The sequence below is a fragment of the Octopus bimaculoides genome, chromosome 6 (assembly GCF_046866305.1).
Source record: "Octopus bimaculoides isolate indiv1 chromosome 6, ASM4686630v1, whole genome shotgun sequence".
Lineage (NCBI taxonomy): Eukaryota > Metazoa > Mollusca > Cephalopoda > Octopoda > Octopodidae > Octopus > Octopus bimaculoides.
Window position 1 is genome coordinate 41,744,982 of NC_142933.1, and position 14,006 is coordinate 41,758,987.

Below are 14,006 nucleotides of genomic sequence, written 5' to 3' on the forward strand. Positions count from 1 at the left end.
CCTCTCAACACATGGCTATGGTGCTCCCCCACTACTTCTGCTCATGATCAGAGATGCACATATCATCAGCCACTAAGGGACATGCTCAACTAGTTATGATCAAACAACTGGCATGCAAATCTGTGGTATTGAGAGCAGAATATTTGCTGTAGACTATCTTTTATACCAAGACAAAACAGTATACATGATAACACTTCTAATCAGTTAAAATCAGGAGCCATGAGAGTCACTGCTTAGTACTGCATCAGGGCATTTATTTATTTATTTATTATTATTATTATAGACGTCACACAGTAAACAATATCATGAAGTTGATGATTGAAGAATTTGTGTCTACTGAGGGTTTGTACTGTTTGTCAAGTCACAACAAGGACCTCAGTTAGACAGTACTGAGTTCAAATTTCACTGGGGTCAATGAAATATGTACCAGCTATGCACTGGGGTCAATGTAATCAACTAGTCGTCTCCCAAAATTTTAGGCTTTGTGCCTATAGTAGAAAGGATTATTATTGTTATGTTATTATGATCCACAGCAGCATCAAATGGCAAAATCATTGCGATGCTCAACAAAATGCTTAATGGCACTTCTTCCAGCTCTTTACATTCCGAGTTCAAATCCTACTAAGATCAACTTTGCCTTTTATCCTTACCTATGATTGATAAAGTGGAGGTGCAATGACCCAGTGGTTAGGGCAGCAGACTCGCGGTTTCAATTCCCGGACCGGGCGTTGTGAGATAGAGCATGATTAATTCAAAACAATGTGAATAAATAAGCGGAATTTGAGCGAAAACACCTAAAGCTCCACGAGGCTCCAGCAGGGGATGGTGGCGAACCCTGCTGTACACTTTCACCACAACTTTCTCTCACTCTTTCTTCCTGTTTCTGTTGTGCCTGTAATTCAAAGGGTCAGCCTTGTCACACTGTGTCACGCTGAATATCCCCGAGAACTACGTTAAGGGTACACGTGTCTGTGGAGTGCTCAGCCACTTGCATCTTAATTTCACGAGCAGGCTGTTCCATTGATCGGATCAACTGGAACCCTCGACATCGTAAGCGACAGAGTGCCAACAAATGATTGATAAAATAAAATAGCAATCAAGTACTGGAGTCAGTTTAATTTGACTTAACTCTTTCCCCTCAAATTTCAACCTTGTACCTATGTTAGAAACAATTAATATTTTTACTTTTATGAACTTTTATTAGGGCAGTTGATTGGCAAAATTGTTAGAGCATTGGAAAAATTTGTCTTGCAGTATTTGTTCTGGCTCTTTATATTCTGAGTTTAAATCCCACTAAGGTATCTTCGTCCTTAATCCTCTACCCTCCGTTGTTACCAAAATAATGCGGTTGCAAACTGACAGCCATTGAATGTTTTTTTTGTTTTTTTTTTGGAGGGGGGAGTTGTGGTAATGTGGTGATAGTGTTTAGTACCAAGTCAGCTCCAACTGAGCCAAATTATGATCAAAGACAATCCACTTGTCACCATCTGATCTCTTGAACTTTAGCTATAGTGTATCAAAGACTAAATTCTCCATCAGTATGCCTTTTTTTCTGAATGGTATTGTGTGAACTGAGAGAGATTTGACTGTTGTTTCTCACAAGTCAAATGACCATTTAAGGACTCCTTTGCTGACATGTTTGTTCTTTACCTTTTCTTTTTTTATTTTTACTAGGTGGCTGGCTTTTAGAACTGAATTTATGAGTAATCTGATTGTATTCTTTTCTGCTGTCTTTTCTGTGACCAACCGAAATTCACTCACTCCTGGCAGTGTTGGACTTGCTGTAACATATGCTCTCAGTGTAAGTAAATCTATAAAAGTTATGGGGGGGGTTGTTTGTGGGAGTGGGGTTCTGTCTTGTTATTCTAATCATAGCCTCTCTAGATAGCTTGAAGGTGAAATCAAATAACTGACAAGTGATAATAGAGGTGAGGGTACCAAGATGATAATTATCAAATTAATAAAACCAATTGATAGGAATATTCTTTTTTCTTTTACTTGTTTCAGTCATTTGACTGTGGCCATGCTGGAGCACCACCTTTAGCCAAACAAATCAACCTCAAGACTTATTCTTTGTAAGCCTAGTACTTATTCTATTGGTCTCTTAAGCTGAAGCGCTAAGTTATGGGGACATAAACACACCAACATCGGTTGTCAAGGGATGGTGAGGGACATGCTACATGGCAGTGAAACATGGACCGTGACTGCTGAGGACATGCGTAAGCTCGCAAGAAATAAAGCCAGTATGCTCCGAAGGCTGTGTAATGTCAGTGTAAGTACCTTGAGAGAAAAGTTGGACTTAAGAAGTATCAGTTGTGTGCAAAACAGACGATTGCACTGGTATGTTCATGTGGCAAGAATGGATGAGGATAGCTGTGTGAAAAAGTGCCACACCCTAGCGATTGAGGGAACCTGTGGAAGAGGAAGACCTGGGATGAGGTGATGAAGCACAACCTTCGAACATTAGGCCTCACCGAGGCAATGACTAGTGACCGAGACCTTTGGAAATATGCTGTGCGTGAGAAGACCCAGCAAGCCAAGTGAGACCATAATCCGTGGCCTTTGCCATGGGTGTAGGCAGCCCACTTATGCGTATCTTTCCTTCATTGGACGCTAAACTCTGCTTGCAAAGACCTGTTGAGGCAAGTGAAATTGAAATCGAACCAAATTTGACAACTGGCACCCATGCCAACCTTTCCTTCATTGGACAATAAACTCTGCTTGCGTAGACCTGTTGGGGCAAGTGAAAAGAAATTGTAATTGAACCAAATTCAATGACTGGACCTGTGCCAGTGGAGCACTAACAGCACCGTCCGAGCATGATAATTGCCAGAGAAGCTGTCTGGCTTCCGCGCCGGTGGCACGTAAATAGCACCATTTGAGAGTGATCATTACCAGCATCGCCTTACTGGCACGTGAAAAAACATTCGAGCGAGTCGTTGACAGTGCCACTAGTCTGGCTCCTGTGCAGGTGGCACGTAAAAAACACCATTTGGAGCGTGGTCATAGCCAGTATTGCCTGACTAGCCCTTGTGCCGGTGGCACATAAAAGCACCCACTACACTCTCGGAGTGGTTGGCGTTAGGAAGGGCATGCAGCTGTAGAAACTCTGCCAGATCAGATTGAAGCCTGGTGCAGCCATCTGGTTCACCAGTCCTCAGTCAAATCGTCCAACCCATGCTAGCATGGAAAGCAGATGTTAAACAATGATGATGATGATATATATATATATATATATATATATGACAGGCTTCTTTCAGTTTCCATCTACCAAATCCACTCTCAAGGCTTTGGTCAGCCCGAGGCTATTGCAGAAGACACTTGACCAATGTACCACACAGTGGGACTGAACCCAGATATATGTGGTTTGTAAGCAAGCTACTTACCACACAGCCACTCTTGTGCCTATGTGGATCTTTTCAATTGAAGGCTTTAGAAAATCCATATTAATTTTTGTATTTTTACCTAAAATTTAATTTTAAACCCTTTAGCATTTAAACCAGCCATATCCAGCCAAAATATTTTACCTGCTTTATCTTGAAATCAACCAGATTTGGCATCTCACACCTACCCTGCAGTGTCATTTTAGAAATAAGCAATCACATCATCAAAATTTCAAAGCTATGAGATAGAGCATGATTAATTCAAAACAATGTGAATAAATAAGCAGAATATTTGACAAAGTAATCTGAATGCTAAAGGATTAAAGCACAGTTTGTTTAACTTTCCAAGTGTGGCGTATTAATAATTTTTAACTTTGTCAGAATTGCACTAGTAGGATTAATATTTATTTTTTTATTGCCCACAGGGGGCTAAACATAGAGGGGACAAACAAGGACAGACAAAGGCATTAAGTCGATTACATCGACACAGTGCGTAACTGGTACTTATTTAATTGACTCCGAAAGGATGAAAGGCAAAGCTGACCTCGGCGGAATTTGAACTCAGAACGTAATGGCAGACGAAATACCGCTAAGCATTTCACCCGGCATCCTAGGGTTAATATTTATATATATGTATATATCTCCAGTGCACCATGAAGTTGAAAAAAAATTGAGGATAACTAGTCTGACTAATAATAGTATTTTGTTCCAGTGCTACTTCCAGATTTCAAAATCATGCCAGGATCAGCTTCTTTCCTTTTCTTTAAAGTAGCTAAAATTAGGATCAACCACATAGTAGGATCAATTTAGTTATCGACACTCTCTTTCACTTTAAAATTGTGATAGTCTGCCAGAACCAGAAATTATTGCGATTACTGCAATTATATGCTGTTTTTTTATTTTAGGTCACTCAAACATTGAACTGGTTCATCCGCATGGCCAGTGAACTTGAGACCAACATTGTTGCTGTAGAAAGAATAAAGGAGTATTCAGAAATTCCAACTGAGGTAAATATAATTTAAATTATTACTCTAAGCCTTTGATGGATGGATTCTAACTTACATTTACTTTATTGAATATTAATGTCTTTTCATTAGGTAAAAGATCAGTATTTTATTGGGGAGTGTAGTGTAGGCATTTGAATCAAACTTTAGAGAGTTATGCTGAAATCATGGGGTGCAGCACGCTGGATGTGAACTATTTCAGCATTAGAATTTAATGAGTTAATGGTGAATATCACTAGATGCTGAGCTGATGAACAGACAAACTATCAATGGCCAGGATCAACCAGTTCAGTTAGTGAACCACTGCTATCATCTTCAGTCACAGCATGCACAGACAGATGAGGCATTCAGCTATCAAATGACTAATACAAATCATTGGTCCAGGCAAGTCATCCAACTGGATGATGAGGATGATGATAGAAGGATAATCAAAGTTCACTCATGAAAGGGCTACAAGATAATTGAATCAGTTTATAAGCTGAAAGGTAAAGTCAAATATGTAAATTTAGACTAAGAACAGAGAAGAAAAAATGGAAAAAAACTATAAGAGGCACCAAGCATGACTGAGTAGATATGGATTTCACTTCGTAATCACTTGGTTTTGTGGTTCCAAATTCCATCTCACTGCATGTGTTTTTTACTATAGCTTTAGATCAACTGTCTTGGGAGAGAAATTGGTTGATGGAAACTGTATGAAAGTTAGTTGTATGCATGTAAAAGTCTATATTCTGCATCTTATGCAAAATCACTTGAGCAAAAATTATATCATTATGCTGACATTCCCTATTAACAAATCAATGCACAGCTCTGTACTTTCAAAGACAAATGGAATATAAAATGCATCACTTGAAAAACAAGTTAGTGCTGGTCACAGAAAACTGTAATGTTGTGCTTCAATAATAAGGTTTTATCCAACCTATGCTAGCATAAAAACTGAAAAACAGGTGTGAAACATAGTCATTTAGTCTGGTCCTTATTATATATAACTGTGCAGGCATGACTGTGTGGTTAAGAGGTTTGCTTCCAAACCAGGTGGTGGTGGCGGCAGTTGTTGTTGAACAATAGTTGACAAGAAACATAGAACAAATGCAATGATTCTAGTATGTTACTGGTACATGCTTCTTGACAAAGGAGAGATGAAAAGCAATCTCAGTCTTTTCTAGTCATATATTTATTTATAAGAATGAATTTTTTACAGAATCTTTATGAAATAGGAAAGAACTAAAACAGTTTCTGAATGGTTGATAAAAGATAGGGACGCCTTTTATACCTAACAATTTGAACTAGATTGCAAGAGCAACAATAAATACTTTAATAAATTCGTTAAGTACTCCATAATTTTCATCCACTCCCCACCCCACTTTTTAATGACAAAATATGACAATAAATGAAATACAGATAGATTCACAATAGTCACAAATTTACATCCCAATATGTAGAGATGTAATAAAAATTGGGGTTTCTAACAAATTCTGCATCATACATTCCATCTCTCTCTTTCTCCTCCCTTCTCCATTTGTATACTACTTTTAATATTTGGTAATATAGATATTGATGAGTACACTAAAAATATGAAGAAAATCAGACTGCTACTTGATTTCTAAGCCTAAATGAAATGCTAATCTCTCTTTTATTAACCAACAGCAATATTTTTTTTTTCTTTTTTTGCAGGGTCCCTACGAAATAAAAAACAACAAACCAGCTCCCGAATGGCCAGAAAAGGGAGAGGTAGTCTTTAGTAACTATGCCACACGTTATCGAGAAAATATGGATCTGGTTATTAAAGACATAAGTTGTCGCATTTTGCCAATGGAAAAGGTAATTTATGCAAAAGCATGCTGATATATTAGAAAATAAGCATTTAGATATTCAATAAGACACTCATCTTTTTTTTCAGTCAAAAGAAAACAGAACTAAACTATTAGCTAGGGAAGGTACTTTTGTATAACAAAAAAAAAAATGTGATAAAGTATTCGTAAGACTTGGTTCTTTAAAACTTTTCTTTCTCTATGGCTTCACGGTTAAGACTTTCACTTCACAAACATGTTCTGAGTTTGATCTCAGTGTGTAAATTCCTGGGCATAATTTGGTGAACAGAAATGATGCAGAAGCCTACCATGCATCTGTGTGTGTGTGTGTTCTTTGTCAGTGTATCTTAGTGAAGGATGTAACCATCAATGACAAGACTGAAAAATGAATCTTCTTCAAATAGTGTTTTTTGCAGGGGTGGATTTTTATATTTGTTCCAATATTTTCATTATGTTAACCCTTTAGCATTCAGATTACTCTGTCTAGTGTAATTTTGTATTAATCATACATTATCTTGTAGCTTTGAACAATATGATTGTTTATTTTTAGAATAGCATTGTAAAGTATGTGTGAGAGGCCAGATCTGGCCAGTTTGAACATAAAACAGGTAGAATATTTGGACTGGATGTGGCCAGTTTAAATTCTAAAGAGTTAATAGACATTTCTGTGTCACTTTTGCTGTCAGAAATGTCATAAATTAGTAACTGGTTCTTTGGAAATTTGTATTCAGTGAGGCTGTTGTTTACCAGTTGTTACATAAAATAAAAACTTGTAAACAGCACTTGTTTTTACTTACAACAACATTATTGCTCAGCAGTTACCAAACTTATTTTGACATAGAACCGTTATAAATTATTGCAAAACCCATACTTTTATTTTATGCACAATTTCCACCACTCTAATTTATATGCCTTTAAATAAAAAAAAAATTGTTTTAGAGAGAGGATCATATAAAATAAATACAATTTATTATTTCGATTAAATGTTATTAAGAGATGTCTGTAGATTAATAAAAAAAATGTTTTATTTTTCATCGAGTTGAATTTTTAAATTGACATGTTTTCGTATAGAGTCTATATGCTTGATGAAAAGTTTGGTACACACAACACCTTGGAGCAAAATTATCAGTTAATTATTATCAAGCTTTGTTGGCATTGGAATGGTTGACAAGCTAAAGAAATTTCTCAGATTTCTAAATAAGTATTTCAAATGATGTAATTTTTTTCTGGTTGTAAAACAAAAATTTAATTGTGTCAACCTATTTTTATTTTATCCTAAACTTATAGGTTGGTATTGTTGGCAGAACTGGAGCTGGTAAATCCTCACTAACTCTGAGCTTGTTTCGCATTATTGAAGCAGCTGAAGGTTCAATTATTATTGATGACGTTAATGTCTCAAAGATTGGATTATATGACTTAAGGTCTAAACTTACTATCATACCACAGGTAAGTTTAAAATAAAATTTCACTCAAACTGTTTTCTTCCTTTTTTGAAAAGATGGTTCTTATTCAATAGTGATAATACTAAATTCTTGGTCATGAGTTGAATTGTTATATACTTTTATATTTGAACCATTAGTTGAATATCTTAATCAGTCAGCTTCTAAATTTTTTATTTGTTTGTTTGTTTTTTGAATTTGTTTACTGTCTGTATCTCGTTTTGTCTATCTTTATCCTCCAGCCTTAATAAAAGATGATGCATTAAAGTATGTCATAGTTTCCAAGTTGCTCAGCAAATAAGAGATAATTCTTCCACTAAATAACATACCAGTCTGTTATATATTGTTGATGCTTTAGCTGCAAGTCAAACCTGATCCAGCAGACCTATGATCTAAGAAATTACAGCTGTGGTTATTTATCTTTTCTCTAGACTGTGTTATTTAATGTATCCTTTCCTTATTTAAGATATTGTGTAATGTGAGGCAGATAGATCTGGCTGTTATTTCTGGTTAGTGGAGCAACTGGGCAAAGGGTCTTTCTTACAGGTTTCACCTATGACGAAACTTATGCTCAATACTGCAATCTAAAGAAATATTTGCCAATTACCTACCTCCTAGAATATTGGCTTCAAATTCTGGCTCAAGGCATTTTCAAGGGAAGGAACAAAGTTGATTACATCAACTCCAGTACTCAACTGGTATTTATTTTATCGACCTTGAAATTATGAAAGACAGAGTCAACCTCAGCAGAATTTGAACTCAAAATGTAAAGATAGATGAAATGCTGCTTAGCATTTTGCCTGGTGTGCTAACAATTCTACCAGCTTCCTGCCTTTACCTCTTGGATTATTGAAAGTGAAATATCCCTGCCAGAGACATAGCGTGGTACTAGAAACACAGGCCACTATCATACAAATTAACTAGCTGTAATTCTTAAGTAAGAGGGTAGAGAGCCCCTTCGGTCATGAATGACCATGGGATTGTGTCTAGAAAGATCCCCTCTGAGGCACAAGTCCAGGCAAGGTTGTTTATGGAAGACCGGCAGTCGCCCATGCATACCAGCCTCCCTTCTCCATGCCATCCATGTTATTCAAGGGAAAGGCAAAGGCTGATACAGCTTGGCACCAGTGATGTCACAACTCATTTCTACAGCTGAGTGAACTGGAGGAATGTGAAATAAAGTGTCTTGCTCAAGAACACAACACACAGCCTAGTCCAGGAATCGAACTCACTACCTCATGATTGTGAGCCCAATGTTCCAATTGCTGAGCCATGTGCCTTCACAGTTCTTAAGTACTACTTTTAAAAATCAGTAAAAGCATCTGATGTGAGAGTCAGCTCTAATTTTTTTAACCCTTTTGATATCAACCAACTTCAGACCACCCTTGATTCTATGATGTTAATTTCTGTTCCAAACACTAACTCAATAGTGATGAAGTTATTTTGCTAAATTCTTTGTTACTTTCAAAATTAATTTAAACAATGGCAGTGTATTTGAATAGAAATATGGTAGCAAAAGAGTTAAACCCCTAACTGTGGCAGTTGCCCTAACTCAGAAGTTTGAGCATTACTTTGAATCAAGCAAAAAATGTTAATACATTTTACAATTTACATTTTTCTTCAGTTTATTTTATCTGTCATGACTAAAACCATGCTAAAGTACTATCTCCATTAGTGTTTGTAATATGCTAGTATATTATTTATATCTCCTATTCCTGTGATGTCACTAGTATTTGACTGTTGCAGGATCCAATATTATTCTCTGGTACATTACGTATGAATTTGGATCCATTTGACTACTATACTGACAGCCAATTATGGGAGGCTTTAGAACATTCTCATTTGAATGAGTTTGTAAAATCTCAACCAAAAGGCTTGCTACATGAATGTGCAGAAGGTGGCGAAAACCTCAGGTAATGTAACTGGTTTAATATAGCAATAAGTTAGTGTAATTGTGAGTCTTTATTCAGCATCACATATAGAGAATAGAAAAATCTGTACAAAAGACTTTACTATAATAATTCTCATTTTAAAGGGATTTTATCTATAGAATTCATTCTTTTTGTTCTATATTAATTTCTAACATTGGCACAAGACCACAGATTTAGGAAGAGAGTGTTGTCAATTAAACCAACTCGAGTATTTGGCTGGTACTATAATTCATCAACCCAAAAAAGGTTCTGATGAAGAAATTTGGATGAAAAACAAAACTGACCTTGACAAAATTTGAATTCAAAATGTGAAGGGCTACAACTAAATACAAAGATAACTGTTGGATAAAGAATCACCAAGCAATGAAGTGGTGAAGGCTGACAAAGGAGTGCAACTGCTCATACAATGATGATGCATTGAATAAAAATATTATATTGAGTTTCATCCCTTTACACCAAGGAGAACTTAGTCCTTCAAATTATAGAGATCAATAAATTAAGTCCAAAATGAAGCACAGTGGAGGGGATAGTAAGTAAAGAAATCTGTTTGAGTGCAATGTTTCTGTATGGTCACAAATTCTGAAAACAGTAAAAGAAGGTAAAATAGGCTCCTTAAAATGACCAAACAATTCAGGTAAAACAAAGTTAGGAGCAAAAACATGAAAAATGTGGATAAAATCGTAGGAATTTACACTACTTGTAATATCTGCAATATATAATTTACTAACCAAAGTTTTGAAAAGGGGTTTAAAGCATTCAAAGAAACTTATATCACAGGTTTCTTTAAAAAAAGTATGCCAAATACAAATTGGGTAAATAGCTCCATGGCAAAACAAGAAATTATCTTTCAGTTTAGAAGATTCATCATCATCGTTTAACATCTGCCTTCCATGCTGGCATGAGTTGGCCAGGCAGAAGACTGCACCGGATTTCTGTGTCTGTTTTTGCACATGGAACCAGCAGAGGTGAGGTCAGTTTTGGCATGATTTTTATAACTGGATGCCCTTCCAAATGCCAGCCATTTCACAGTGTGGATTGGATGCTTTTTATGTGGCACTAGCACTATCCTTTGAAACCAATAATTCACAAGTGCTTCAGTGTGATGCCCATTGAAATTGAGTTTAGTGTAGATCTGCTTTAGAATTTGGTCTTAAATACAGTGCAAGAAATTGATATGATAGCTGAAATGTAGGAAATTTTTTTTACAAGAAATATTTGTCCACAAAAATGTGATTTTTAAAAATTTTGTGTTCAGTTTAGGACAGAGGCAACTTCTTTGTCTTGCCCGTGCTCTTCTGAGAAAAAGTAAAATATTAATATTGGATGAAGCTACTGCAGCAGTTGATTTGGAAACTGATGCCCTTATACAACAAACCATCCGTTCCGAATTCAAAGATTCCACTGTCATCACAATTGCTCACAGACTTAATACTATCATGGATTATTCTAAGTAAGCCACTTCCCATTTATCTATTTTACATTCACCATCATAGCCTTTGTTTTGTTTCTCATGTTGTATGTTGTTGTTTTTTTTCTATTTCCCTTTCATTTTTTTAATTTTTTTTTTTTATTGCAATCAGTCGATGATAAAAATCATATTGTTGCAAATTTACCACTCACCAGTTAATTTTATTTCTGATGTTCAAACTGCCTCAGTACAGACTAAATATAACAAGTGAGGTATAAACAAGGTGTTCATGTCTTTCCTTTGTCCATAATGTAAATGCAGGATCATTGATTAAACCTTCTAAAGCACACTCTGTGGTTTAATAGATACAGGTCATTGTGTGAAACTTCATTTATCAGTTAGCCATTAAAATTATCTGGCATTTGGTTTATGATTATGATTACAGAAAAAAAAGCCATTACTATGTGCATCTGGTTTTAGAATATATACCCTATATTCCTACATGTTGTAATAGGTAACTGAAAGGTAGGCAAAAGAAAAGACATTTCGCTGTAAAATATTGCTTAGGGAGCTCTGACAAGTTCAATAGAGCTCACAAGGCTAACCTTTGATTTAGCTGGGGGAAATTGTTTTAAAGTATTCATTGTATAAATGAAATCACTAAATACATTTTTACCTTTCATCACGAACTTGGTTATTATGGATCATGCCCTTGGTATTGCTTTCCCTTGGAACTCCTAAGTTTGTTTTCTAATAATTATCAGAGGTTAAATAAGTCCTACTTTTCTTCATACTCTTCTACTTCTTGTCTGTCTACCTAATCAAACTTAATTATTTTTCTCATTTCATCTTTAATACTTTTTACTTATTTTGGAGACAATTTTGATGATCATCTAGACTTGTCAGGCATTCTGCTTTTAGTATCTAATTTTTAACTAGTGAATTTAAATGCTTTTAACACAACAGAACTTGACAGACTCCATGATTGGTATGTTCAACCCTTTCGCATTCAGATTATTCAGTCAAATGTAGTGCACAGTGTTTAGAATTGGTCATGTATTACTTCATGAATTAGGGATTTCAATGATATGGTTGTATATTTTTAGAATGACATTGTAGGGTAGGCGTAAGAGGCTGGATCCTGACAGTTTGAACATAAAGCAGGTAGAATGTTTTGGCCAGATATGGCAGGTTTAAATACTAAGGGGTTAAGTTAATTGAAGCTATTGCAATATATATGCATGTGACTCCAGCTGTGGATATCTTCATAGGAAAAGTAATTTTAAATTTCAAGAGTTGTATTTCTCTGGTAAGTATCTTGATCTGACATTGTGTTGTGACTCAAGTAATTGCATCAGGGAAAGCCAGTTGTTGCCATCTAAAATTTCACAAAACCTGTTACATTCACATTTCACTTCATGCGGTGTCAAAAATTTTCATTATACTACTATGGTCTCATCACTGACACTGCACCATTGCTGTGGTATAACACAAAGTGTGGTACCTCAAGAAATAAAAAGTGAATGTTTTTTTTTTTTTCGATAGCAGATATGGTTGTACCATGATGCAACTGATATTAAATTATTAAAGCTTAAATATACAATCATATGGACTTGTTGTCTAACCTCTGGTTAGCTTTGATTGTAGTTCTGTGATCTAGCCATAAGCATCCCTTCTGTTTGTATGTTAGGGAGTATATTCTCCTGTATGACCTTCCATTTTTTTTACAGGATGACTTGAGTGAAATACTGTTATTTCTGGTAGATCAAGCAATCATGTAAAAGTGGCCTTGATTCACTATTCTAAATGAGACTGTCTCATGTGAACAGCCTTTTCCAAATGGTTGTTGTTGACAATGAAATATTGCTAAACTCTTATTTAGTAATCCACAGCATCAGAGAAGCTAATAGAATACTTGGTTACCAAAACTGTAAATATGGTTTATCTTAAACCAGATTTATAGAAAACATTCAAAGAGCAGATGGTCTGTCTCAGTTAAAATGAACTTTACATAGATATTCATAAATGTAAAAAGAAATGTGGTACTTGCCTATTATCAGTGACCAATTTATCTTTAGCAAAGAATTAGGAAACTATTGCTCTTGTGAGACAGGTTTAATAGTTGAACCAGCAAATTTTCAGAATTGCTATTCCTACCTCATGGTGAAGGAAAATGGCAAGAAATAGTGATTGTTTAACAGTTTATTTACTAATCTTGTAATAAATAAATAAAAAAATTGGCTGTCAAATTCTTTTTTACAAGTAAAATGAAAATATTGCATTATATAGGTTTAACAGTTATTTTATATTTTTTCTTTTTCTCTCAGGATAATAGTAATGGACAAAGGCAGAATATGTGAGTTTGATTCCCCTGGAGTACTTCTACAGAACAAAGACAGTCTTTTTTATAGTTTGGCAAAAGCTGCTGATTTGGTTGCAGAACAGTAACATTAATCTAGTTCTGTTATGGCTCCTTAGTCATTTCTACTGTAATTTATTGGCTTTGGCTGTATATTTGATACCATCCAGGAACTTTTATATACAATGGTGATTTCTTTCTCATTTTTTTTTTAAATTGCATATGACTATTTTTATATGTAATTTTTAAAATTTGTTGAATCTGTTTTGTTACCTTTTTATTTTGAATTTTCACTAAAACACTTGAGAGAAAAATTATTTTCAAACAACTGGACTGTGTATTCAGTTTATTGAGAGGTATGCATTACTTCCATTTTATAAGATGATATTTTTCCAAACCACTAATCTCTTCAGATTCATTATTTGCATCTACATTACGTTACAGTTGATTTGATCATCAAGTATCTTATTTCTCAATGTGCTTCAGCATGGCCACAGTCAAATGACTGAAGAAAGTACATGAATAGAACTGAATTCAAACTAAAGACCTGGTGGATAAATGTTATACTTTTAATATTTACATTAAGGATATTACTTAGGTTGTTAGTTACAGAAATATAATCTTATTAACTCATCTCTGACATTTAATCATCCACTTCATACCTACATTATCTG

The 14,006-nt window shown here is 35.2% G+C and overlaps 1 protein-coding gene across 5 annotated transcripts in view; it reads left to right on the top strand.

Moving 5' to 3' along the window:
* The window catches only part of LOC106884337 (ATP-binding cassette sub-family C member 1), a 100,877-nt gene extending 87,217 nt beyond the window's left edge, over positions 1–13,660 (top strand). For all 5 annotated transcript variants that reach the window (XM_089353785.1, XM_089353783.1, XM_089353784.1 and 2 more), the window contains exons 25-31: positions 1,675–1,801; positions 4,289–4,390; positions 6,059–6,205; positions 7,483–7,641; positions 9,381–9,547; positions 10,821–11,015; positions 13,301–13,660. In XM_089353785.1, coding sequence (XP_089209911.1) covers positions 1,675–1,801; positions 4,289–4,390; positions 6,059–6,205; positions 7,483–7,641; positions 9,381–9,547; positions 10,821–11,015; positions 13,301–13,421 — 1,018 coding nt within the window. In that variant the 3' untranslated portion in view covers positions 13,422–13,660. The remainder of the gene's footprint in view (positions 1–1,674; positions 1,802–4,288; positions 4,391–6,058; positions 6,206–7,482; positions 7,642–9,380; positions 9,548–10,820; positions 11,016–13,300) is intronic.
* The last annotated feature ends 346 nt before the right edge of the window (positions 13,661–14,006 follow it).